This window comes from Mus caroli, chromosome 10 (assembly GCF_900094665.2).
Source record: "Mus caroli chromosome 10, CAROLI_EIJ_v1.1, whole genome shotgun sequence".
NCBI classification, from domain to species: Eukaryota; Metazoa; Chordata; class Mammalia; order Rodentia; family Muridae; genus Mus; species Mus caroli.
Window position 1 is genome coordinate 87384325 of NC_034579.1, and position 27356 is coordinate 87411680.

The 27356-nt window shown below is 43.0% G+C and overlaps 1 protein-coding gene and 1 long non-coding RNA gene across 2 annotated transcripts in view; one reads left to right on the top strand and one right to left on the bottom strand.

The window, feature by feature from the left end:
* The window catches only part of Ntn4 (netrin 4), a 109486-nt gene that overhangs the window by 31991 nt on the left and 50139 nt on the right, over positions 1 to 27356 (top strand). Inside the window, exon 3 of the mRNA XM_021174419.2 lies at positions 10436 to 10714. Within this exon, the coding sequence (XP_021030078.1) occupies positions 10436 to 10714 (279 nt within the window). The remainder of the gene's footprint in view (positions 1 to 10435; positions 10715 to 27356) is intronic.
* Positions 1585 to 11950, bottom strand: LOC110303330. Its single transcript, XR_002378916.2, has 3 exons — positions 11836 to 11950; positions 7755 to 7831; positions 1585 to 1880 (listed from the first exon to the last, which is right to left on the bottom strand). It is a non-coding gene; the product is annotated as an uncharacterized LOC110303330 (long non-coding RNA).

The following is a 27356-nucleotide window of genomic DNA, read 5'->3' on the forward strand; positions in this document are numbered from 1 at the left end:
GGTGCCTCACGCTTCAGGGGTGTAAGCCAAAGGTTTCGGGTGCTGCCCAAAAGTCAGACATACTTCTCCAAGACAAGTAGGTGCTTCACCGAGAGTGTTACAGTCAAGGACAAACGTTCTAAAATTAAACCAACCAGCTGTTCAACTGCAGACGCCCACGTGCCAATTCTGCCGTCCTCGCCTTATCTAGCCTTTCAGAACGCCCACTCTCTGCAAGGCTTTTGTCAAGCCCGAAACTTCACAGGCTTTCCAAGAGGAACCCTACCCACCAAGGCAGAATCCTGTTGTGGGGCAGAGGAGGGCACCTCTCCTTCTCTCACAGAGCATATGCTCTCTGCGTCTTTCAATTGGATGCCAAAACCTTCATCTGGCTTCAGAAGGCAATGGCATGTAGCCTTCCTCATTGATGTTAAAGAATATTAACGGTTGTGTGTGTGGATGGAGAAATGGTTCCTGGGTGTGGCTCTAATCGAGGGCCCAGGTTCACCTGCGAGCATGTAATATGTCAGGTTGCTCCAGGGGATCAGACATTTCTGACCCTCACAGGTATCCATACTCAAGTTCGTGTGTATTCCCCACACACAAGCACATGATTAAAAATAGGATAAATCTTTTTTTTTTTTTAAAGGAAGAAAAACGTTTGTTTTTCATGTCTTTTTTTATTTACTAACTGCAACCAGGCTCTTGGTTTTATTATAAGACTTTCAACTGCATGTGATAGCATATGCCTGTAGTCCTACTCCTTGGTCAGCCGAAGCAGGAAGGTGACACTGAGCTGGAAAGAAGTCTGGGTTTACATAGTGAAACTTCATCTCGAAAATCCAAAAAGCCTGTAAAGCAGTAGTGGCATATGCCTTTAACCAGAATATTTAAGAGACAGACGACCTAGGTGGATCTCTGAGTTTGAGGCCAGCCTGATCCACAGAGTGTTCCAAGATAGCCATGGAAACACAGAGAAGCCCTGTCTTGAAAAAGACCAAGAGAAGAAGGAAAGAAAGAAAGAAAGAAAGAAAGAGAAAGAAAGAAAGAAAAGAGAAAACCACCAATTCCAACAACAAACCAAATAACAAAAACATTCCAACATGTTATTCCTACTAATTTATATTTTAAAAAGTGCTAGCCCATATGCAATTTTAACATTTTGTTTTATGAAAGTTAAGTTTACTAGGGTTCGCCGGGTGTGGTAGCGCACGCCTTTAATCCCAGCACTCGGGAGGCAGAGGCAGGTGGATTTCTGAGTTCAAGGCCAGCCTGGTCTACAAAGTGAGTTCCAGGACAGCCAGGGCTATACAGAGAAACCCTGTCTCGAAAAACCAAAAGAAAAAAAAATAAAGTTTACTAGGGTTTTATCCTTAACTTTTCAATCAGGGTAGATAAAAAAAAAAAAAGTGAGGTTCACCCTCACTTGAAATAACTAAATACCAGACAAGATTTGTGAAGCAGTAGTTGTCATGATCTAAGGCATGGGCACCAAGAAGTCACACCAAGCGACAGATCTCACATAGGATGTTTATTGGGGAAAGGGTATACAGAGGCTGCCTCTCAACGAGGGTGGAGGGAAAAGGGGAGCAAAGAGACGGGGGACTGGCTGTTTATCTGAAGATGTAGCGAGGATCTGCTACCCGTGCCGACAGTAGGAATGTCCTATCTTGGCAGCTGTGATAATGTATCCTGCTGTTGCTGGGTCCCTGGGGCAGGTGGTGAAGATGTCTGATTGCTAACAACAGTTTCAAGGCCATCGGACATCAGGTGGGGCAGGACAATGATGCTTGAGGGTAGGCCCTGAGATCACCTCTCTGACTGTCTGGAGAAAGTGACCGGATGCTGATGCAGGAAGAGGGAGCATAGATGGAGCCTGATGGAGTCTCTGAGTTCAGAACCTGTGAGAAGTAAAAAAGAACGGTGAGAGTCCAGGAAGGTCAAGGCAGCAGGATCTTACGAGGATGTAGTTCCAGAAAGGAAACAGACTTCCAAAGGTCGTTCTCAAAGCTTCAGCAGAGAATTGATCAACACGTAGGGGATAAAACTATCACTGGGTGTGGTGCCTCACATCTATAATCCTAACACTTGGGACACAGGGGCTGAGGCAGGAGGATTGTCCTAGTTCAAGGCCAGCTTGGGTTATACCACGAGTTTCAGGCTAGCTTGTACTATAGAGTAAGCCCTGTTTCAGTGCTACCACTGGTTATAATTGTAACTGTAATACAATTACATTTCAAAACAAAAGCTACTACCCACACTACAGAAGGCACTTTCCCCACAAAGAGCAGAGGAAACAGTATCTACAAGTCACAGGGGCTATGTAGAACCAGCATGGATCTTGTAATTCACTAGTAGAGTAGCTAGTGGGGTTTCATCACCACTGTAGAGGGGTAGAATGTGTCCAATACTGTCTTAGTCACTGTTCTATTGCTGTGAAAAGAGAGCTTGACCAATGCTTACAAAGGAAAGCATTTAATTGGGAGCTTCCTTACAGTTTCAGAGGGTTAGACCACAACCTTCATAGCAGGTAGGAAGGCAGGCAGGCAGGAATAGCATTGGAGCAGTAGCTGAGAGCTACATCCTGATCCACAGACAGGAGACAGAGATGCGTGGGAGAGAGTCTGGACCTAGCATTGGCGTTTGAAACCTCAAAGCCTACCTCTAGTGACATACTTCCTCCAACAAGGCCACACCTCCTAATCCTTCCTAAATGGTTCCCTAGCTGGGAACTAAATATTCAAATATATGAGCCTTTTGGGGCATTCTCATTCAAATCGCCACATGTAGTAACAAGTGTATGGGGCGTATCTAACAAAACTTAAAAGTAAGCCTCAAAAGGATCCAGCTTGTGTCACGTAGCTTGGTTGCATCTCAGGAGAAAGCTCAGGAATACCTGAGAGAAGGGATCCGAGAAGCTCAACAAAACACAAGAAAAATACCCAAAGCCACATCATAAACTAACTTGTTTAAAGACCAATAGTAAAATGAAAAATCTTAAAAACCAATCAGAGCAAACACAGTGTGTGGAGAGGAACAGGTATGGGGGTGAGAAGGCTTCTGCCTTCATCATGCAAGCCAGACAGCAGAGGTGGAATCTAAAGAAACAGAAAGAAACAATCAACACTTAGAATTCTATACCCAGCAAAACTTCCTTCAGAATGAAGATGGAATGGAGATTTTGTAGACTTAGAAAGGCCTCCCTCACCCCAAGAAAATCCATCACTGGCAAATTTGCATTTCCAAGGAAATGTTAAAGGGCCCTCTTCAGATTTAAAAAAAAAAAAAAAAAAACTCAACAACAATAAACTCCGATACTACATCATTATCTAGAGGTACAAAAAGGAGAAAATGTCAAAAATGGAAAATGTAAAAAATTTGGTTTTATTTTTAAATTTTCCTTAATGAGGGCTGTCTTTTTAATGCAAAGGTATCAACATGTTTTGGAGGTTATAATATAATTTGTGGAGAACCAAAATGCATAACAGCAGTAACACAAAGGGTTAGGGAATAGGAATGTATTGCTATAATTTTATTATACCATAGTTGAGCTGGTATATGTGACCATCCTGATTAGGTTTTAGTTGACAATACAAGCGAAAGGTAGCTTGATAGTAAAGTCCCTGTCTAGCGTACGAAAAGCACTGGGATCATTCCCTAGAACTGAAGGAAAATATGTATCTTATAAAGCAATCATTTTTCAAAAAGTTCAATATTTGAACAAAAAGGAGTTAAATAAGTTTCTGGGCTCATCAGTCTAACAGAAGACAGCAAAGGAAAGAGAGTGAAATATAAAACAATAGGTTCTGTAGTATAAAACAGTAGAATGAAATAAGCTAAAACACAGTTTCATCAACAATCACATTAAGGTATAAATATCCTTACTATAGGCATAGACTGTTATATTGAATTAGACGTGTCAAAAGGTCAGTTGAGCTGTCTACAAGAATCCTGCTTAACTATGAGATCCAACTAAAGTAAAGGATAGCATAAGATATATTTCTAAAGGAATGGAGCAGATAATAAAGTAGACTTCAGGCCAAAGATCATTATTAGAGTTAAAGAGAAACAGTTCGTATTGATAACGGAGTTCATTATAAGAATATAACAATCTTAACTATTTATGAACCCCAAAACAGTGAACTACATAAAGCAGAAGTCTCACATACACAGAGACATAGACATGATGGTTGTTATAGTTGGAAGGTCATGGCCCTTTCAAGGAATTTTTATCAAGGTTGATCATATACTGAACCATACATACATAACACACATGCCAATAAATGTGACGTGGCATCATATATATGGTCTCCAACCACAAGAGAGTTAAATTAGAAAACCAATAACAAGGAAGACATCTTTTGAACATATAAAAACCCCTTATATGCTATAGAAGAGAGGGAAGCCATAAAGTCATTATGAAATGCAACACATATTTTGCATAGATATTCAGGGTGCATGTGATTCACATTATATGTATGTAGTTTTATCAGAATGCACATTATGTATATCAAATCATCAAAGACTGAGTCAACAGGAGGTTTTTAAGAACAACTCACTTTCCTAGCTCTAAATCTAGTCCCTGCTTGACTGCTCTTTTTAAAATGAAATTTGAGGAACAGCTTGTTCATTCGTTAGTTTGTCTAACAGTCGTTATGAAGTGCTATCCTGTGCTCGGGACTATGGGGCAGGCAGAGATGCCATAGCTGTTAACCAAACAAGGACCCAACTCTCTGAATGCTCAGTCTAATGTATACAGACAGGCAATAGGACACCAACAATGAACCCCTGAGCAAGTGCCATCCTGGAGGAACAGCCAAGGGGGCATCACAGGGTGGGTGACCAAGGAGGACTTAAAGCATTCCCAAGATACCCGCTGAAAAGTGCTTTCCGTTTTTAATGTGATAACCATTTCTGAAAGGCAGACTGATTCTCTCTCTCTCTCTCTCTCTCTCTCTCTCTCTCTCTCTCTCTCTCTCTCTCTCTCTGTCTCTGTCTCTGTCTCTCTCTCTCCCCCTCCCTTTCTCCCTGTTCCCTCTCTCCCTCCCCTTCTCCCTCCCAGCTGCCTACACAATAAACGTGAAGTACGGGGCAATATGTAAGACACTTTTGGAAGAACGCCATCACCACCATGCACCTGATGCTTATTTAGCGCTTATTCTGTTCACTCTGCTTGAAACAATTCCCAGTTCAAAGCATAAAAAAAGACATAGCAGGCTGCTCTTACTCATTCTCAATACACTGCCTCATTTAGGGCTGATTTGCTTGTTTGCTTGCTTGCTTGCTTGTTTGTTTGTAAGAGACAAGGGGTTTGTGTTTTGGCTTAGGGTACAAGAAGATAAAATCCACCAGGGTGGGCAAAGTTTGGCAGCAGGAGAAAGAGGCTGCTGGTCACACTGTATCGGCTGCCAAGGTATCATAGGCTGTTCAAGTGCAGGGCCCATCCCTAGTTACCACCTTCCTCCAACTAAGTCTTGCAGATGTGAAAGTTCCAGAAAACAAAGAGAAGCTAGCCCGTTCAGGGCTCTTTAAGGATTGCTTCCTAACACTAGGGCATAAGAAGAACATAAGAAGAACCTGAGCTGAGAATCCACAGCCACAGGTGTCATGTTAGGGATCCCAGCCTCATAAGACTCAGGCAAGCCCAGAGTGCTGGCACGTGCCTTTAATCCCACCACTCAGGTGGCAGAGACAGGTGGATCTCTGTGAGTTCAAGGCCAGCCTGGTCTACATGGTGAGCTCCCAGGACCATCAGAACTACATAGTGATACTCTGTCTTGAAAAACAAATAAACAAAAGAGAAGGAGAGAGGTCAGGCAAGACCAGGGGAAAGGGTCCAAGACTCACTGGGAAGGACAGTTTTAAATGATGCGTTTTTTCTTTGCTCCACTGGTTTTACTTGGAAGTTAGGACAAGGCTATGGACGTCCACATCTCAGTGTTGTTCATTGTATTTGGTTACACAGGGAAGGAAACAGCTTCATTGCCTAACAATAGCAGCCTCACTAAATAAATTATGTCATCCGTAAGATGGCATTCTAAGCAGGTTTGTTTTTAAACCTTATGGCAGGGCCCTGAGTCTCACTCTCTCTTCTGCATCCGAATCGGGCTCACTGAAGGTCAGATTGCTCAGCCAAGCTTGCAGAGTTGCTGATGTCGTTGGCTTGAGAGAGGGCTCAAGAATTTGCTTTTCTAACAAATTCCCCCAAGGACTACACTTTCAGAACTACTGATACAGAGGCTTGGACGAATACTCACCAACCGTACAGATTTTTTTTTTTCACTCTGCACTGGAGTTTAGGGGGAAAGATCTTTTATTGAGTTCATGTTCCTGGTTGTCTTTGGTGAAACATAGAGTGGGCCCTTAATTGTCTTCTGAAGTTTGAATGGCATACTTTTCTGTAATAAGCAGAATGTGGGTAACTAAAGCGCAATAAAATTTCTTCACTTAAGGAAAAAGAATCATGAGGCACTGGACATTGGCTCCAACAGTCTTGCTCAGGAGACCTTGCTCCTGGCTCTACAAGTGCCCCTGTTGGGAGTATGTATTCAGAAGCAACTAAAGGCAGATCAATAACAGGCGTGCCCATGGGCACCTACCCTCTTCCTGGGGACAAAACAAGAAGAGGCTTCTGGGAAATGGAAGGCTTCCACAGTGCCTCTCCTCTCTCCAGTCATGACACACAGGGTTCTTCTGGGTGGGGACCCAAGGGCCACCTGCCAGGACTTTTTGCAGCATCTGGATTGGCTCCCTCTCTGCTTCCTGATACAGGCTAGATCCCCTTCCCAGAGTATCAGATTAAGGTGTCTCCTCTCTGGGAAAAACAAAAAAAGATTTCATGGTTTAAATTCCCACTCCCCTTTGTGTCTGTGGCACTGTGCTGTCTCCTTTCCAGCACGCAGCCTCGGGGGTCATGATGTCCCTTCCCGGCTGATATCAGCGTGCCAACAGTGGAGTCATGCACACCCAGCACAGAGCCGCCATTCAGCCGCCCTGGGCAGGGTTCAGGAAGCAAAAGGGCCTCTAAGTTTCCCCAAACCTTGACAGATCTTCCCGCCCCCCCAACCCCCACCCCTGTGTGCCGGTGCTAAACAACTCTCAGGGTGAAAGCGGTGGGGTGGGGAGAGGGAGTCGGGGTAAATGTCAAGGGTAAGCACGTGGCCGGAACAGAGCGCAAACAGCTGCCACCAATATCCAGGAAAAGGAAGGGTGGGCAGACAGGACAGAGCACACTACCAGCTCCTCAGTGGGCACTGCTTGCCCAGCTCCAGCCTGTCTATGCCTGCGTGAAGAGATAACAGAAATGCTGGTGTCTGGGGATGACGTGTGGAAAACCGGTCTCATTTACAGTTTTCTCCCTGATGTCTCCAGCTTTGGAGAGTTTTCTTTGTTCAGACTTTCAAAAATATGAAATGAGTTAATCCATCTTTAAAAAGCAAACGTCGTTCCTTCTACGGCGACGACTCTCAATTAGGCGACATAGAATTTGTTGGGAATTTCAATTTCCCTCTGCGTCATTTTGCAAACAACTTTACATGTGGGTAGAAATGGGCCACAATCCTTTTAAGATGAAACTGGTCTTGGTTTGAGATGCTTAGAAGTAACTAGACCTGCATACACCGGATAGTTAGCAAATGCAGCCTGTTTCTCCCGTCCTTTCTTACCCTTTTGATACTGCACTGTGGAACTCAGCACCGGGTCTCCACAGAGAGAGGCTGCTCGGAATCTTGCTATTACTCAGGTGCAGAGGATAATTTTGTAATTAAGTCACTTACCAAAAGATGCATTAAACAAAGCGCCAGGGTGGTTCTTGTGACACTGCGACTATTCCCCAAGACGTTTTCAGTCTATCCTGGGAAGACAATGGATCAATAAACAGCTATAAGAAGACTTTCAGGTACTAAGTACTGGTACTGTAGATACTGTTTATTGTGTAGGTACTGTAAGTACTAACAATAAAGAACTATAAATAGACTGTCAGGCCCTAAATACCAGTACTATAAGTACTAAAAAGATAGACTGTCAGGTACTAAGTACAAGTGCTATAAGTACTAAGGACCAAAATTAGGCAGGGCCATTGAAAGACTGTGTTTTATTCTGAAGAAAATGGGTCTTTGGCAGGGCGGAGAGGAGGACAGATGGTTAAGCAAGAGTGTGGAGTAATTCAGCTTCCTTTTTTTTATAATGGAAATCACTCTGCCTAGTGTATAAAGGCCAAGTGTCTATGGAATCCTGAGCCAGGCACGGATATATCTTATTGAGAGCAGCTTTATCCTCATAAGCATGGAGACATGGCTCTCCAGAGTGGATTCCTGCCTTTTCAGGTGTTTGCTATAAAATACGTTTTCCTTTCTTTCTTTCTTCCTTCCTTTCTTTCTTCCTTCCTCTCTCTCTCTCTTCCTTCCTTTCTTTCTTGTGGTGGTAGTGTGTGTGTGTGTGTGTGTGTTGGGGGGGTGGTTCTCTGTGCAGCCCTGGTTATCCCTGAACTTGTTCTGTAGAACAGGTTGGCCTTGAATTCAAAGATCCACCTGCCTCTGCCTCCCAGAGCTGTGATTAAAAGGTTATGACCCCAAGCCCAGCCTTTTTTTTTTTAATTTACAGTGGTTTTTGTTGTTGTTGTTGTTGTTTTAATGTGTGTGTGTTTGCTTGCACATATACACATGTCTTTTTTAAGGAATGCTTTAGATACAAAAATTTCATTTTAGAAATGGACTTTTGGGGGGTTGGAGAGAAGGCCCAGCAATTAAAAGTATGTGTTGTTCTTGTAGAGGACCCGAGTTCAGGTCCCCACATCCACATGGTGGCTCACAAACATCTGTAACTCCAGTGTCAGGGGACCCAACCCCTTTTCAGGACTCCACAAGCACCAGACATTTCCCCTAAGTGGTAGTTTTTCTGAAGCCTACATTTGATAATTATTTTTGCGCTACTTGGTTACCAAAATATCTCTGCTTTTTTTTTATTTTTTAATTATTGTTGTTAGAGTTTTTAAGTCCTTACAGCCCAGAAAATACTCAGTGCCTCAACACACCTAATGGCCCAAGATGGCCTGAGATTTTATTCTATATCTTTATAAAACCCATGTAATAAGCATGTATTCTAAATACCATTTCATGTTATATCCTTCTTCAGAATCTCTTCTCTCCCTTGGCTTCCATTGGCTGTCCCCTCCTACCAACCTTGCTTCTCCAGGTGACAGGAAAGTTGGGGACTGGGTAGCAGCCATGCCTGAGACACTATATGACCCCTGTGTACTGCAGAGACTCGCACATGGCCGAGGTTTCTACCCTGCTGATCCTTCCTCTCACTGATTTCCTTCCCAAAACTTCAGCATCCATCCGTAACCTACACAATAGAAGCAGCCTCACTAGCATAGTGTCTTTAACTGGAGCAGAGCGCAATCAGGCAGCTTGACCAGAAACTTTTCTCCTTACACTTGGACTTAAATGACTTCTGAAATCAACCCGCCCACAAAGGCAGCGCGTTGACTGTCTGTAGGGATGCTCCTTTTGAAAGTGCCACAAACACAGAAGGCAGTTCCAGAAAAGGACAACCAAGAATATTCGTGTAATAGCAAAAATGATTAGGTCTTTGGAAGGGTCAAAGTTCACTCAGAAATACAAGGTCGCCCTGGGTCATGACTTTATAGTTGCTTCCCAACTAGTCCTCCTATTTGATTTCTGACGATTTAGATATTTGTTTACTAAAGTGGTAGGCATCCAACCCAGGGCCTCCCTTGTGCTAAGCACACATTCAGCTACAATTCCTGCCCTTACTGTGTACAATCTGTTCTGCTCTGGGAAGTGACACTACCTCTTTAGAACATGGAGTGATTCAAATCGGATGCGTAGCTAGACCCTCCCATTGGCTCCTTGCAATGAGCCCACCACAGCCTTCCAAGGCCTCCGGTTCTGCATATCTGTCTGCCATTTGTTTTCTGGTCTCCCAGCCACTCTTCCCTTGGTCACTGGTCTCCAGTCACACTGACCTTTCTAGTTTGGTTTTGACACAGGGTCTCTATGTTTCTTTGGCTGGTCTTGAACTCTTGGCTCACATGATCCTCCTGCCTCACTCCTATTTTGCCACCATGCCTGGGCTATTGTTCTGCCCCAAAATGCGTCAAGCTTGGCTTTGCTGCAGGGCCCTGGAAGCTGGCTGTTTCCTCTGCCCAGAATCTCTTCCCACGATCTCTGCCACGGCCACCTTCATCTCAAGAGCCAAAGCTTTGTTGGTTGTACACCATTCCCATCTGGACTCGAACAGGCAGCACACCTGTGCCTTAAAATAACAGGGTGGCCCTTCTCCAGGTGTGATCAAGTTCTAAAAGCCCCTGGTTATCTTATCACTCGCCGATAATGAAAGGTATAAATCAAACCACGACTACACCGTGCAAACAATCCAGGGCGTGCCCACTAGCCTGTACTCACACACACATGGTGTTTTCTTCTCTTCTCAGGTTATTTTCAGAGCCCTGTCACCACCATACGACATAGAAAACCCTTACAGTGCCAAAGTGCAGGAGCAGCTGAAGATCACCAACCTCCGAGTGCGGCTGCTCAAGCGACAGTCCTGCCCTTGTCAGATAAACGACTTGAACGCAAAGCCTCACCATTTTATGCACTACGCAGTCTATGACTTCATCGTCAAGGGCAGCTGCTTCTGCAACGGCCACGCTGACCAGTGCTTACCTGTGGAGGGCTTCAGACCCATCAAGGCCCCAGGAGCGTTCCACGTGGTAGGCAAAACCAACCGGAAATTACCTTCGGTTTTGGGGACTATAGTCTTAAATTCCCTGGCTTCCCTCACGGCACTTCTGGTTTCCTTCTCTGCTAGCACCACCCTCCCACCCCCCAGCTCTCTCCTCACCCCAAAAGTACTATTCACTTGTGTTTGAAATGTCAATTTTTGGAATTGTACTCAAGTATGATAACTAGATTCCTTAGAAATATCTTTTTTTTTTTTTTAATGCTGTGACTGTTGGATCTAAAGTATAAAGTAAGCAGTACTGAGAACTTGGCAAGATCCTGTTTACAGCATTCTCACACACACTAGCCACCTGTGGTGGTAACGAGGAACCATTGTTGAGATTATGGAAAACAAGATCCTCGATGCATCTGGTGGCTTTGCTGTTCAGCCATAAGATGAATAGCAGTTCTCTGTGAGGAGTGGCCTGAACCCCCTTTACCCAGCAGCAGAGTTAACCTCCTCTACTTCTGCATTCACAGAACACAAATGCCCTTCCCTCCCTTTCCCTGCAAATGTGCTCACCCCACAATGCCGCCTTTGGTCTCCCGTGGTCTCCCGTGGAGAGCTCACTTCCCAGTGAGCTGGGCCTGTGTTTTCAGGATATCCATATCCGCAGGACCCAGCGCATCCCCTGAGCTAGAAGCAGGCGCTCAGCAAGTAAATATCAGAGCACAGGTAGAAAAGGGGTTCACTGTGACGTTTTTCACACCTGCTGTGTCCTTATTTACACTTTTTTATTAGTCAGCCCTCCTCCTCCATTCTACCCCACCCCCACCTGTTTCCCCCTCGCCTTCCCCCTAAAAGCCCCTTTCATGTCACATTTATTCTATTTACCCTCTCTTCAGAATTTTTTCCTCTACAAATAGAATCCTTTCTACGCTCCTGTCATACATATGTGCATATCCATATATTGTCTGTATGCATGCATATATGAATATAAACCTAGATTCTGCACACGAGAGAAAGCATGTTGTTACTAGCTTTATGAGCGTGGCTTATTTCGTTTAACATCACGATCTCTGCTTCCATCCATTTTCCTGCAAACGTCATACTCTCATGCTTTACAGGGGAGTAGAATTCCATGGTGTCTGGGAGCTTTGGTCTCCTTACCTAGACAGTTGCAGATGGTCTTCCAGGCTGCTCTTCTCTCCTGGCTATCCGAATCCTGAATGCACTCAATTCTTTAATTTCATACGCTGGCAAGCCTAGCAAAGGAAACCACAGCAGCAGCAGCAACAAACCAAACGGTAGACCTTTACATTAAGAAGGCTGAGTAACTTGGGCACGGGGATGTCGGCTTGAAATCCTAGCACTCTGGAGGCTGAGCCAGGAATGTTGCAAGTTCAAGGTCAGCCTGGGCTACAAAGTGAGACCTTGTCTCAAAACAAAACAAAACAACTCAGAGTATCTATGTAGCATCGCAGAAAGGGTAGATTGTAGAGTTTCTTCTTAATCCTGGTCCTAATGTAGGACAGACTATCAGAGATCATGGACTGGTTCCCGAGCAGGACACTGTGTGCTAATAGGGCTGAGTTGCTGGGGCACAAGGCATCATGGGTAAGGTAACTCAGATGACTAGGACAGGATAGAAACAATTACTTCTAAAAGTGAATTTAGTGGCCCCCAAACTGAAAAAAAGGGGATGCAGCTTTCCTGTAGCCAGTACCTTCTAGTTTCTAGGCAGTGAAAGATCTTTAAAGTAACACTGCTACAAATGAAGAGTGGAATAGTTTTATTTATCTCAGTTAATTTTCTTCAGGTATGATTCAAAGAAAAACGACCCAGATGCTCTGAGACAAGTGTCCACTCTGGCAGGGATGCCCAACTTTTTGGCTTCTCTCAGCCAAATGCTGTCTTCTGCAAAGTTCATACTTGAGACCTGCACAGTCAACTTCACAAGACAGGGGTGGGGAGGTGGGGGGGGGAGTTCATAATATTTTAAGCCCCCCCCCTTTTTTTTTTACTTTTGTGCTGGGTCGTATTTATAGGTGTAGCAGAATACATGCTGCCTATAGGCTACGGGGTGGGGGGGGAGGGGCGGGCACTAGAAAATGTGTGTGAGGGAGAATGTTCATGCATATCTGTCACTAAATCCTGGTAAATTATGGGAAGGTCCACAGGCCCTTGGCTCCCTCAGCTGACTTGCCATCCAAGTGATGCAAGAATACTTCAGAATGGAATCCTGAGCAGAAGGACAGACGCTAGCTTTGCCTCCCCTAGCACATGACACAGAAGAGAGACTCAATGAGTGTTTATAGAATAAACAACCTTTTAAACAATGGAGTTTCTCACTGGGCTTCATGGCACATGCCTTTAGTCCAGCCACAGCATTTAGGAAGCAGAGGCAGGCAGGTCCATGTGAGTTCAAGGCCAGTCTGGTCTACACAGCCAGTTCTAGGAGAGCCAGGGCTACATGAAGAAACCTTGTCTTGGAAAGTCAAAACCAACCAACAGAACAAACAACTGAACATCTCTTACTGCCCAGACTAACTTGCCAGAGCAGTGGTTCCCTGTGCATGCATTAGAAAACGGTATTTCTTTTTCTTTTAGATAAGTCATCTGGCTGTAAACTTTCAAAGGTTTAGTAAACCTTCCTCAAAGAAACCTTCTACAAGATTGTCTTCATTCTGTTGGAATCCATCCAGAAAAAAATTACTCAAACTTAACAGACGTTTTTATAGAAACCTTAAAGTAAGATGATTCTAGACGATATTCCCACAGCAAGAGAATCACCCAGAGATAAAAGGGAGCAGAGTAAATGAATAGGGAAGATCACATAGTGAGTATCTGTCCATGCCAAAGGGATGCCGGAGTGAGAGGTTCTCATTCCATAGAGAGATCCTGGGGGTGGAGACCGAGTTTAATCCATAGTCTTGGGCTACTTTGAAGTTGAAAATGGAAGTTGAAGATTTCATTTGAAAATGGTCCTAGTTTCTGGTGTCTCTGAGTTTCTGCTGCAGTGCGGAAACCCATTTATTTACCTTAACTAAGCCTGTGTCTGTCTGGGCCAGGCCAGGCTAGGTCAAACTGGAGTCTAACCAGGGCAAGTGGCAGAGACTGTCAGTGCCCAGGGATCTGGTGTCGCAAGCATCCCTGCCCCGTCTTTAAGAACAGAACAATCCATAAGTAGTCTATAATGAAATGGATAGATATATATGCTTAGGTGCAATTTTATCTTTTACCTATTATTTTCTGGATCGTGAAGACTCGGTGGGGAATCCTGAGTGTCACTTATCTGAAACACCTGAGATCGGAAATACTTGGGATTTGGGAAAGTTCACAGACACGTAATTAGGTTATGCCAATGGAGTTCGAATCCAAACGTGAAATGTATTTGTAATTGACTCAGACCTTATACACAGAGTGTGAGGATCCTTTAACAGGTTAGCTCCAGCCCATCCATGCTTTGCCTCCAATCCGTCACGGAGATCACATGGGTGGAAATTTACACTTGCGTTATCTTACAGTTGCAGAGAAAGTCCTGATTTGAGATTTCAGAATTTTGGATTAGGGGTGTTTAACTCGTTTTAAATTTGGAAGCATGGACTGAGGCGATGGCTTGGTGTTTGCTGAGTAAGCATGAAGTGGGCCTGAGTTTTGGTCCCTAGAGCCCAGGTGAAAAGCCAGGTTCCAGGCATGCATGTTCCTATAGCCCTGTCAGAGGGAGGAGTAGAGACAGGAGGGTCCTGGACCTCACTGGCCAGGCAACCCAGAGAATTGCTGAGCTCCAGGTTTGGTTAGAGACTCTGCCTCAAAAATAAATAAATAAATAAATAAATAAATAAATAAGCAAGCAAGCTAGAGAGCAACTGGGGAAGACACCCACTGTTGATCTCTGACCGCCACATGCTTGTACACACAAGAACATGTACACCACACACATGCAAATCCTAAGTCTGGAAACGGTTGTCTCCTTTGATTTGCTGAGTTCACATTCTTAGGTTGCTCAGCTGAGCAAAAGGCACATTAGAAGAAAAACTCTTGACCTTGGTGACACATAGCCACAGGCTAATTGTCTCTCCATGGGTGTGTGTGTGTGTGAACACCACTTATTATACAAATGTGACATAAAACAACTGGATTAATAACTTACAAGTTTGGAATGACCTCCGGCTGGAACTCAAGAGATCCACCTGCCTCTGCCTCCCAAACACTTGGAAGAAAGGCATGCCCCACCACTGCCAGGTGAAATGCTATTCCTTTAGAGGTCACCTTATTGTTCATAAAAGTGTGAGTCTCGGGCCTGGAGAGATGGCTCAGCAGTTAAGACCAGTGGCTGTTCTTCCACAGGACCCAGGTTCAATTCCCAGCACCTACATGGCAGCTCACAAGTGTCTGTAACTTCAGTTCCAGGGGTCTGACACCCCAACACAGACGTACATGCAGCCAAAACACCAGTGCACATAACTATAAAAATAAATAAATCCTTGTAACTAAGTGCCTCTCTTCAGAACATTGTTTTTTCTCCATTGGAGTGGATTGTAGGCAATGCAAATCCTTAGACTCTTATCTCTGACCAACTGAACCAGAAACCCTGCAGACAGGACCCTAGCGTCTGTTAAGAGGAAAGGATTTTCAGGTGATTTGGATATTTGCTGAGGTCTAAGGCCACTGGCTTAAAGACTAAGCTGATTCACGTAGAACAATTTCTGTGCCTAGAATGAGTCACTATAACAAAGTCAGATTTTCTAGGCTAGAATTCCTTTTATTACGTTTTTTTTAATTAGGTTTATTTTATTTTATGTGCATGAGTGCTTTGCCTGCACGCAGGTATGTGCATCACATGGATGCCTGTTGGATCCCCTGACTGGCTCTCTGGATGGTTGTGAAACACCACGTGGATACTGGGACTCAAACCCCAGTCTTCCACAAGTGCAGTAGATGCTTCTCTGCCTCTGAGCCATCTCTCCAGCCCCTTGGCTAGAATTCTTTTTTTTTTTTTTTTTTTTTTTTTTTTTTTTTTTTGGTTTTTCGAGACAGGGTTTCTCTGTATAGCCCTGGCTGTCCTGGAACTCACTCTGTNACTCTGTAGACCAGGCTGGCCTCGAACTCAGAAATCCGCCTGCCTCTGCCTCCCAAGTGCTGGGATTAAAGGCGTGCGCCACCACGCCCGGCTTTAGAATTCTTAATGGAGGATGGGAGTGGATTGGACAAGTTAATGAAAATGATACATGTTCTATGTCTAAACTGTGTAAGACTATAAGGTCATTCTCTGTCTTTAGTAGAAATATTCCAATAGGCAGCTCCAAGTGACTTTCAAAAAGAATACCACCTCCTCCCACTTCCTGGGTCCACTCCATCTACCTCACTCCACTTCCGGGATCCTCTCTATACACCTCCCCCCACTTCCTGGATTCACCCAATCCACCTCCCCCACCACTTACTGGATCAACCCCATCCACCTCCCCCCACTTCTCGATCCACGCCATCCACCTCCTCCCACTTCCTGGATCCACTCCATCTACCTCACCCCACTTCCAGGATCCTCTCTATCCACCTCCCCCCACTTCCCGGATTCACCCAATCCACCTCCTCCCACTTCCTGGATCCACTCCATCTAGCCTTCATCCACTGCATTTCCCTCAACAGTTCCTTTCTCTGGAAGGCAGAGCATTGCAGTGACTAGTCACGAGCCTCGCCTCGCAGAGCACCAACCAACCAGACACAAGTATGACTCAATACCGTATTTACCAAGTCACTCGGTTACAGAGACCGAGTGACTTGGTAAATACGGTATTGAGTCTCTCATATACAGTAAGGATAAGATCTGCTTTCATAGCTACTGGGAGGATTAAAAAGTATGATGGTTTCAGGCTTGGTGTTACATGTCTGTGACCCCAGCCCTCGGGAGGCTGAGGCAGGAGGATTCCAAGTTTGAGGTCAGGCTGAGCTACGTGCGGAAATGCAGTCTCAGGAAAATGAATGCAAACCGAAATAGCCAGCTGTGTCCTCACTAGGGTAAACACTTTCTTCGCTGTTCTTAGCGCATCGCAGGATCTCAGCCACCTCTGCTGTTTTTCCCACAACACTTCTTCCCAGTGAGGATGAAAATAAATCTAAGCGTATGTGCTGCTTGACATGTTTACAAGGCCAGGGGTTTTGTGGCACGGGAAACTGTACTTTGGCTCTAGCCTGCTGAGAGCCCAGAAATTAGGTGACGTTTTCCGAAGGTTTCTTCTCTCCGCAGCTGTGGAGGCTAATTTGGTTCCTGTTTCTTCTAGCAGCTGGTGGTTTTACAGCTGGTGGATGATGGATGGTAATAAAAAGGAACGTGGAACTTTTTTTTTTTAACTGAAATATCCAATCCACTGGATAAAACCAGAAACCTTTGAGAACCATGGAGAATTTTTTAAAGTGCCATGAGCTATGCTTGTTAGGGTGGATTTAAACTTCATAATGAGAAACTCATTTTAAAAGAGGGTCAGTATTTTGACTGATTTATTCTAAATTTAAGAGTGAACGCTGAGATTTGGGGAACCATGCACTTCACTGGGTCTGTGGAGGTATGTTTGAGACTCATTCACGAGGTTTTATTTCAATACACTTCTCTCTCTCTCTCTCTCTCTCTCTCTCTCCTCTCTCTCTCTCTCTCTCTCTCTCTTGCAATTGAATATAAGCACTGGCTGTTACACAGAAACCTGGATGGGTTCTCTTCCCAGCACCTACATGGCTGCTTACAACAGTCTATGACTCTAGTCCCAAGGGATCCAATACCCTCATCTGATCTCTTCAGGCCCCAGTCACACATGTGGTTCACATACCTATGTGATACGTGTAGGCAAAACACTCATACACACAAAATTAAGAGGAAAAAAATGAATAAAAAGAAAATGTTGTCTGTAAAATATGTTATGCGAGATATATGTTATGTTATGCCATATATATAGTTTTCTGATTATATATGTGTATATATGTATGTATATGTATATTATCAGAAAACCTTTTAATCTTTAAGGTCTTATGGAAAAGAACAGAAAGTTTAAAACAGTATGTTATTAAATGAGATGACTGAGTTGAGATTTTTTTTTAAATCTGTTTTTATTTTACAGTAAGATACATAGCCATATTTGGAAGTGAACATCTGTAAGTTTGTTTTAGATCTTAGCATAGAAAAAAAAAACCTACCATGAACTATAAAGACTAACATTTACCACTTATTAAATACTGTAGTGTAGCAAGCTGGGCTATCATGCTGACAAGCTACTGAGTTTAACCTTCACAACAGCTGTACAATGTGTCCTTCCCATTTCTTTCAAGAAGAGAAACCAAAGTGTGGAGACGTTTATTGCCTTCCCAAAAGCTAGTAAGGGGGCAGCCACACTCAACATACCTGCCAATCAATCTCCAAGGCTCATCCTCTTCCTGTTATTCCAGGAAAGCCAAGCATCCAGCTAGGGTTAGCTGGCTAAGAGCAGAGCACAGAAGGGAGGGAGGTTGAGAGGGAAACAGGGATGAAGACAGGGTCAAGAGATGGATTAGGACAATGCACCGCAGAATAAACCTAGCGAGGTTGGAAGTGAGGACACAAGAGAACAGAGAGGTTAAGTGCTCTGTGATGCTCTTCCCATGCGCATCCCACGTGGTGCTCGACGTAGATTTATATGTCTGTTCTGAAGGCGGAGGTCCAAATGTGGAAGAGGGCTTTCCTTCCTGAAGTCACAATCACAGAGCATTATTCAGACTCAGGTTCTTTATACTGTTTCCTGTCTCCTGACTGACGTGGACCTTGCCATATATACAGACTGGCCTCAAACTCACAAAGCTCTGCCTTTGCCTCCCAAGTGCTGGGATTAAAAGTTTGCACCACCACGTGAGCCAAATTAAAAAAAAAAAAGTTTTATTGAAAGGATTCTTATAGGAATAGGAAGTCTATCCATGCTATCTACATTTAAACATGGAACCCTAAATTAGCATTGATCTTTCTTTTCCATTCATTCATTCATTTATTCATTAACCAGGGAAATAGTCCAAAGGAAAGGAAATTTAGAAAGACACAGAGGAAGAGTGTAAGTGGTAACTTTGGATAATCTACAAAGTAAATAATTTATGCCTGGCTGTCTTTTAGAGGCTAGGGTAACCTCTCAGTTCATTAGGAGGAGGGGTTTCTGGTTCTAATAGCCTTTCCTTCCATCTGTGGTTCTAAGTCATTTTTTTATTTTCTGCTGACAAAAAGCTAGAGCCACCCACTTGTTTCATTTGTCACCCAAAGATATGGATGAATAGGTAATCCTGTCACCAGCATGAATGATCAAGACGTATTCCTAACATTGATACAGAAAGCTTTCCCATTTTGCCCAGCTAGTGTGAGACTGTTCCCTCTCTCCCTGTCTCCCTGTCTCCCTCTCCCCCTCCCCCTTCCCCCTTCTCTCTCTTTTACATCCCAGTGGCTGCCCCCTCATCTCCCCCTCACAGAGTCCCTGCCCCCAGCCCCCAGCCCCTTCTCCTGAGAGGGTGGGGATGTCTTAACTTTCTTGTTTCAGCACCCTTGCCTTATGAGACAGCTTCGCCCAGCCGTCCCTTAACACCCAGTAGCCACTCCAAGTGATGACTGATTACGAAGTCTTCAAACTCAGAGGCGTTAAACACTGATCCGCACTCACAAAAGAATTCCTTGTGGGGTTTCTTGCAAGAGTTCTCATAGAATACTTAAAGTGTTTACTTATAGACCTTTAGTTATTTCACAGTGAGGTAAGGTAAGAGGATAAAAATGCTCGAAAGCTCGAACGCTGACGTCATAGCTGCCGCCTCTAAGGGTGAAATATAAAGCCCGTGGAGACGTGAGGTGGACGGAGTCTCCGAAATGCTCCATCGCCTTTTCATGAGCATGATTTGAAGAAAGTGGAGTGTGTATATTGGGGGTCAAAAGTCGGAGCTGGAGAGATATAAAACAAGTCTCTAACAGTTTAAACTTCTAAAACTGGGGAAGGAACAAGGCGACTCTGTCATTTCCTATCTTTAAAGTATCCCCTAATAGGTAAAGCGTATCTCATTTTGGAAGTTTTCTCATGAACCCTTCCAGCATGGCATTCTGCAGTCCATATTGTAGATAGCTAAGAACCTGGAATTGCGCCCATGCCTGCAAGGCCTGGTCTCCCACTCTATTAACTTCATCCAGAAGATAAGCTGCAATGTAAGTCCTTACTCCCACTTTCAAAGAGAATTTTTATTGACCATACACATAAACTAAACACAGATACATACATGTGTACACCCATACACACTCACACATGTGAGCACACACACACAACACATGTACAGTGACACACATGCACACAAATACTCACATATATGAGCATACATTCATACATGTGCACACACACTCATACACGTGCACACACATGATCACACACATATACACACACACTTATTTTATAACTATAGAAGGTAGAGAAAATTAAGAGTCTTTTTTTTTTTTTTAATTTCACTTGTGAAACTGGGTTTTGCTGTGTAGCCCAGGCTGGCCCAGAACTCACTATACAATTGACCCCAAAATCACAATCCTCCCACTTCGGCCTCCTGACAGCACATCCATTTTAAATTACAGAGTGTGTTAATTTTGACATTCATTATACTTCTATAATGTAACTGAGACTGCAGCTGAGTTACGCTGTCCTGGAACTCACTCGGTAAACCAGGCTGGCCTCGAACTCAGAAATCCGCCTGCCTCTGCCTCCCAAGTGCTGGGATTAAAGGTGTGCGCCACCACTGCCCGGCTACAGCTTAGGAGTATAAATATATAATGCAATGAAATAAAGCATGGGTAAGGATATAGGCTGTAGTATATGTTAAAGCAAATAATAATGATGTAAGTGATATAGAATTCTGATATTATCTTAGCTTCTCTGTCTAATTCTTTAGATAAAAAGAAAGCAAGCAAACAAACAAAAAGTCCTGTGATTATAGAATTTTGGGAATGACAAGGTCTAGCCTTAAACTTTGGGCTAAAGTGATCTTGCTTCAGCTTCTCAAAGAGTCGGGAATACTGGCATAAGCCACCACTCGTCCCCAGAAATTGTGCTTTCAAAAACAAAGTAAACTACTAGCTTTAACAGCGCTCACGTGCTAGCTATAGGACGTGATTATACATGGCTATCCTGTGTAACCGCACCCAATGGTGTGTATCCCTGAAGTTAAGCAGGGTCCGAGGTACGGTTAGTGACTATATCTGTTTCACTATTGAATGTTTTACATCCAATACTAACGATTGTGACATTCATAAGAAATATTCTTATCTCTAAAGGCAGCACTGCCAGGCGTGGAATGATGCTCACTGTGAGCTCAGAATGGCCCAGAAGCAGACCTTTGATTAAAGTGTGCAGCTTTCTACCTACTTCTGATAATGTGCAAAAATTAAGAATTGCACCCTTTGTCAGATAGTTGGGTTATTAGAGCCTTTACACAAATTTCCAGTAATTCTTCCAATTTCCCACAGCCTGTTCGAGTGGGACATTATTTACCATTATTACCGTTATCACTACGCCCTTTACCTCACTGCATTGTAGCTAATCGCTTCCACACCCCCCTCCCCCTATCTGCTAAAATATCTGCTTTCATAGCAAAAGCTTGGCCACTCATACTCTATAGTATATGGTATGTTAAAAAAAATTCTGGATGAAGTGCAGTGTGGTGGTGGATGCCTTTAATCTCAGCACTCAGGAGGCAGAACAAACAAGACTTTGTGAGTTCAAGGCCAGCCTGGTCTATGCGGTTAGTTTTAGGGCAGCCAGAATTAGTGAGACTCTGTTGCAAAAAAACAAAAACAAAACAAACAAGCAAACAAAAAACAACAACAAAACCCCCAAAACAACAACAATAATTCTGAATCAATATATGACTGAATTAATGGCATTTGAAAATTAAGAGATTCATTTAAGAGAATAATGTTAATATTAACTATAATGGCTAGCCTTGATGATGTCATATATATATATATATATATATATATGTACATGACACACATATATACACACATATGATATATATACACACATATGACATATATACATATATGACACACACATATACATACATACATACATACATACATATGTTGTGGTTATTATTATTCTGGGGTTTGCTATAGTTCCTTGTTGTCTTTATTTATTATAGGTTTCTACTCTACTTAGATTATATAGTTCCCAAATAAAAAACACAAACACATTTAGATTTATAATAAGTTTAAAATAAGCATTTATAATAAGCGTTACACTCCACTATTTTGTCTACTTCCCTATGGTGATCCCCAAGATATCACTTGCCATGTTCCACCTGGGCTGTTCCTACTCCCTCAGGCCAGCCCTCAGGGCTGTGTGCTCACCATCCACCTATCCCATGACAACTTCCCTTCTCCCTCCTCCTCGCTCTCCTCCTGGATCCTGCTTGAGACAGGAAGCCAGGCTCTGCCCACCTTTCTTCTGTCCAGCCCAGGATGTAGGCATCTTTAGTAACCAATCAGGGGTAACTTGGGGGACAAGTTTATACAGCATCTTTTGGTGTACATAAGGATCTCCTTGGCATGGGCAACCAGATCTTTGGGACCAGTATTTAGCATTTGAATACATAGTAGCACCAGACCAACTCTATACATACATACATACATACATACACACACACATACATTTTGTTACAAAGACTTAGTCTATGATTATTGAGGATTTAGGAATGGCTTGTATCTAACTGTAAGTTTTTCACTTTCTCTGTAGCACATAATGGTAAGAAGAGAGCCCATGCCCCTAGAGCAGCAGTTCTCAACCTGTGGGTCAGGACCCTTTTGAGAGTCACATATCAGACGTCCTGCATATCAGATATTGACATTATGACTTATAGCAATAGCAAAATTATGGTCAGGAAACAGCAATAAAAATAATGTTACGGTTGGGGGTCAGCACAACATGAAATGTTATAAAGGGTCCCAGCATTGTGACGGTTGAGAACTGCTGGACTAGAGTTTCATATAGACTGCTTACTATTGTCAATTGATTATATACTATGAAAAAATCCAAAATATATTTTAGGATCATCTCAAAGAGAGTAAGATCTCTCATTTCAAAGCCGTGTAAGCATGGAGATACTAATGGTGATCAGAGGCAAGCTTCTTCCGAGAATACTAGGTTGTCTTCCTGTTTCTAACTCCTAGATTGCCTCCAAAGGATATAAAGGAAAACTATGTAGCTAATTTCTGATACCTCCATTATTTTTTCTTCTCTTTCTCTTTTGTTGTTGTGTGAATGTATCAATTGAACAAAATAATGGTCACTGTGACATTTCCATACACCCACAGAACACACTTTAATCGGGAGCCATTCTTGGTCTTAAACTATTTCTCAGGGTAGAGCTGGCACACAAATCCTTGGGACATTTTTAATGTGATTTTTCTTGGTTTATCAAAATAACAACAAAAGGGTTTATTTTTATTTAATCTCTAGTGGATTTAATTATAACACTCCACTGTAGCCTTATTTACCTTTCTCCCCTGTAACATGTGTGTGGGTACACGTGGCAGAAGGGGGTTTTTCATGGAGGCCAGAAGAGAACATTGGACCCTCTCAAGCCAGATTTTCAGGTCTTTGTAAGCTGCTCAGTGTGCATGTTGGGGTCCCAGTTCCAGCTCCCCAAAAAGAGCAGCAAGCACTCTAAACCTCAGACCATTTCTCTGGCCCCCAGAAGTTGTAGAACTTCTTTAAAAAGACAGAATAATTTATTAATATGAAGGACATAAATTGTCTTAAATACACCATCTATCCTCAATATAACACATAATACTGGTTTGTACTTAATTTATTGTACTAGGTAATTTTAAAATTCTTTTTCCTATTCCTTAGCAGTATCATACTATAGAAATCTGTGTTTCTACTTAAGATAAATAAACCTTTAAATATTTTTTGCCTAGGCTTTGCACCATTAGAAAAATTTGTACCTATAAGAAAAAAGAAGTTATACTTTTTTATTAAGGAAAAAGGAGACTAGCATGTCCTTGTTTAAGTAGGGTTATTCTAACTCAGCTCCAGAATGACTCTACAATTTGAAACTCAGGGTTAGTTTAACATTGGAAAATCAACCAATGTAATATGCTGTAATCATAAACAAAAGGCAAGACCCATCTGATCCTCTTCATCGGTGTGGGGAGAGCACTTGACAGAAATCCAACATCATCTCATAAGTAGCGAGGAAAAGCACTCAGTAAACTAGGAATGGGGAGGCCACCCTGAGTGCAGTGAAGGTCGTCTACACTGGACAGTGGACATAATGGTGAAAACCAGGGCTATCCCACCACTATTAGGAACAGACAAGTATGGCTGTTCTCATTGCCTGTTTAACTCATGCTAGAAACTCCAGCCTAGGCAATTAGTACAGAATCCGAGAGACAAGACGATCAGATTGGTAGATCTGGAACGCATGACCATGCTCAGTGGCCTAGAGTTCCAGTTGCAGAGAGCCTGAGATCCTGTCTCAGAAAACAAAACCAAAATAAAGCAATACAACAACAACAACAACAACAACAACAAAATACTATTCAGGAACAAAGAACAGTCTTTTCAAGAAGTGGTGAGGTAGTCACAAAAATATAGTTGGACCTCTACCATGCACCATGCTTAAGAGGTAACTAAAATGACAGACAGCATGCCTAAACTCAGGGCTAACATCCTAAGCTCTTAGAAGGAAACACGGGTTATCTGTGACTTTACATTAGAGGGTGCTTTGTGAGTTGTGACACTCAAAAGCACAAATAACAATCAATCAATCAATCAATCAAGTAAGTCAGCAAGTCAGGCATGGAGGTGCATACCTTTAATGCCAGCACCCAGGAGGCTAAGACAGATGGATTTTTATGAGTTTGAGGCCAGCCTAGACTACATAGCAAGTTCTGGGACAGCCAAGGCTACATAGAGAGAATATGTCTCAAAAAATTAAAACAAAAGAAAAATAAATATATTTGACTTCATCAAAGTCAAAAACTGCTATGTGAAAAACACTATCAAGAAAGTAAAAAAAGAAGGTCTAAAAGAACGGCTGAAAAATCCTTTCAAGTCGACTTTCTATAAAGTTCTACCATATACCAATTCATACCATATATAAAGAGTTCTCACAGCTCAACAAGAGAAGACCAAGCTAGTTCTTAGAGTAGCAAAACATCTGAACAGACATTCCTCTAAAGAAAGCACGCAAAGGGTCAGCATGCACTGGAGAGAGTCTCAGTATCTTTAATCATCTAGATGAATGCAAATCAGAAACAACCAGGAGACACCACTTCCCATCCACTACACAGCTGTCCCAGAAAGACTAAACTGGCACAGATGTGGGTGAGGAGGACCTGGAGTGCATGCAGTGCTGGGAAATGCAAAATGACAAAATGTCATGGCTGCTGAGGAAAGCAATTCCACATGTCCTCAGACAGTTATTGTATGTATGATCCACAAATTCTGCTCTCCCCTAGACATTCAAATGGATTGACAATATAAAACCTTCCCATAAAATCTTGAACACACGTGTTCAAGGTAGCACTATTTGTGAGTTGCTATGACCCCAATACCCATCAACTGAGGAACACATAAACAAAATACAGCATATCCGTGAAATGGAATATTAGCCAGCCATTATAAGGAACGAAGTTCTACTATATGCTTCAACGAAGCTAGATCTTGTAAACATTAAACTAAGCACAAGAAACCAGCCACAAAAGCCCATGTTATGGTTTTTTCCTTTCTATATGAAATGTACAAAGGAAAAAAAATCCATAAAGGCAAAATCAACTGGCCATTGCTCAGGAAAATGGGGTGGGGGGTGCCCGCTTCATCATGTTCTTTCTAGAGCGATGAAAAGCTCTACGCTCAAGTTAGTGTTTGTACAACATCTCAACTAAACTGACAAACCACTGTGCTGTACCCTAAAAGCGAGGGAAATGACAATGTTTTGGAGGATGTTACCTCCAGAAGAGATCAGAGTTGTCCCAAAAGCCACCCTCAAACAAACGCATAAGGCAAAGGGGGATGATGTTCATCGAGGGATTTTGCAGACTGAGTCTCAAAACTGACTGTTATAAAAAGCAGTGTCGGTGAAGAAAACTGGTGCTTTTGCAACCCGTGGCTGCTGTTTCTGGTCACCTTCAGATGATCGCAGACTTTTTTTATGGTTCTGTCAGAGCCCCAAGCAAACCAATCAGCGAATTGTTCTACCTTAATCTTTCATATACGCGTGCTTTAAAAAAAATGCAGATTGCCTTTTACGAAACTAAGAGACAGGCCGTTTTCTAGAAGGAAGAGTAGCCTCTGAATTAAGTAATTCAACAACAGAAACTATGGAAGGAAACATGCCCTAGCAACTAGCTTATTGAGCTCCAATCCGAGGCTCATTTTTCTTAAACAAGTCAACTTTTGTAACACACTCCGCACTGTATAGAGTACTGAGTGACAGACAGACAGAGCTGTCAGGAAAGAAGGAAAACAATGGTTAATGTGAACGAGAATGAATTGAGAAGGGGGAGGGGCTGTGAGCGGATGCAAAGTAGCCTACAGCAAGTTCTCCTTTACAAGGAGTTACTCGGGCACACTGAACAAGCGGCATTGAGTGAAAAGTCCCTGATAACCCACCATGCGCTCGCTCATACAATTTACCTGGCCCCCAACTCATTATAAAAACTCATCTAAATCCTAAAAGACATTGAGCAAGACCCTACAAAACCTTCCTTCAGGCTCATACAGAAATCGCTTACAAAATGGGTTCTATTCATTTTCCGCTCTCGCGCTCTGAGTTCTTGCCTAACCCGGGGAGACTCAGCAGCACACGGGACGAGGCATGTTGTTCATTCCGCCGTAGCTATTCCCTCCTGAGATTGTGAAAGTTAAATGGGTATTAAGAAACTGAAATTGAGACCTTCCTTTTCTTTCCTCAAAGAGATTACATCATAAGCAGCTACTTTTAAGTATTTGTGGGAGGGATTTTTTTTTAATCTCGTTGATGGCATCACTGTTTTGAGATGGAACTTCTGGTATTTGGGGGGCTCTTGGGGGCTCTGTCTTGTGAGCTGTCACAGAGTCGCTGGGAAAAATATAAACAGGTAAATGTGATGTCAAATGAAAACAACACCTAAAAGATCTAGGCAAGCATACAGAGGGAGTGGAGTGGCCACTAGCTGCTGTCCCCAGAACTGAGTGAGCTTGGTAACCAGGCAAGAGTTTGGCTTGAAAGGTTTGTACAATTAGCTGTCTATTGAGGGGCTTTCTAGTACAGCCCTATAGGAGAGTGCAGTAAAAATGTAGCAATATCTATCCACCTTTTAAAAATCATCTTTTGTTTTAAATTTGCGGTTGAAGAAATCGTGGTTGTTCAGGAAGGTGTTCAGTGGTTCTCAACCTGTGGGTTAGGTCGAGGCCAACTTGGCAAACCTCTACCTCCAAAAATATTTACATCATGATTCATCACAGTAGCAAAGTCACAGTTATGAGGTCACCATGAAAATAATTTTATGGTTGGGGGTCACTACAACATGAGGAGTATTACAGGGTCACAGCATTGGAAGGTTGAGAACCCCTGGTATGGGGCCAACATCCTATCCAGAAGCAATGAAGCTTCAGATACATTGTAACAAGTGCCAATACAAGAAGGACCAACAAGTATCAAAAGATGGCCTAGTC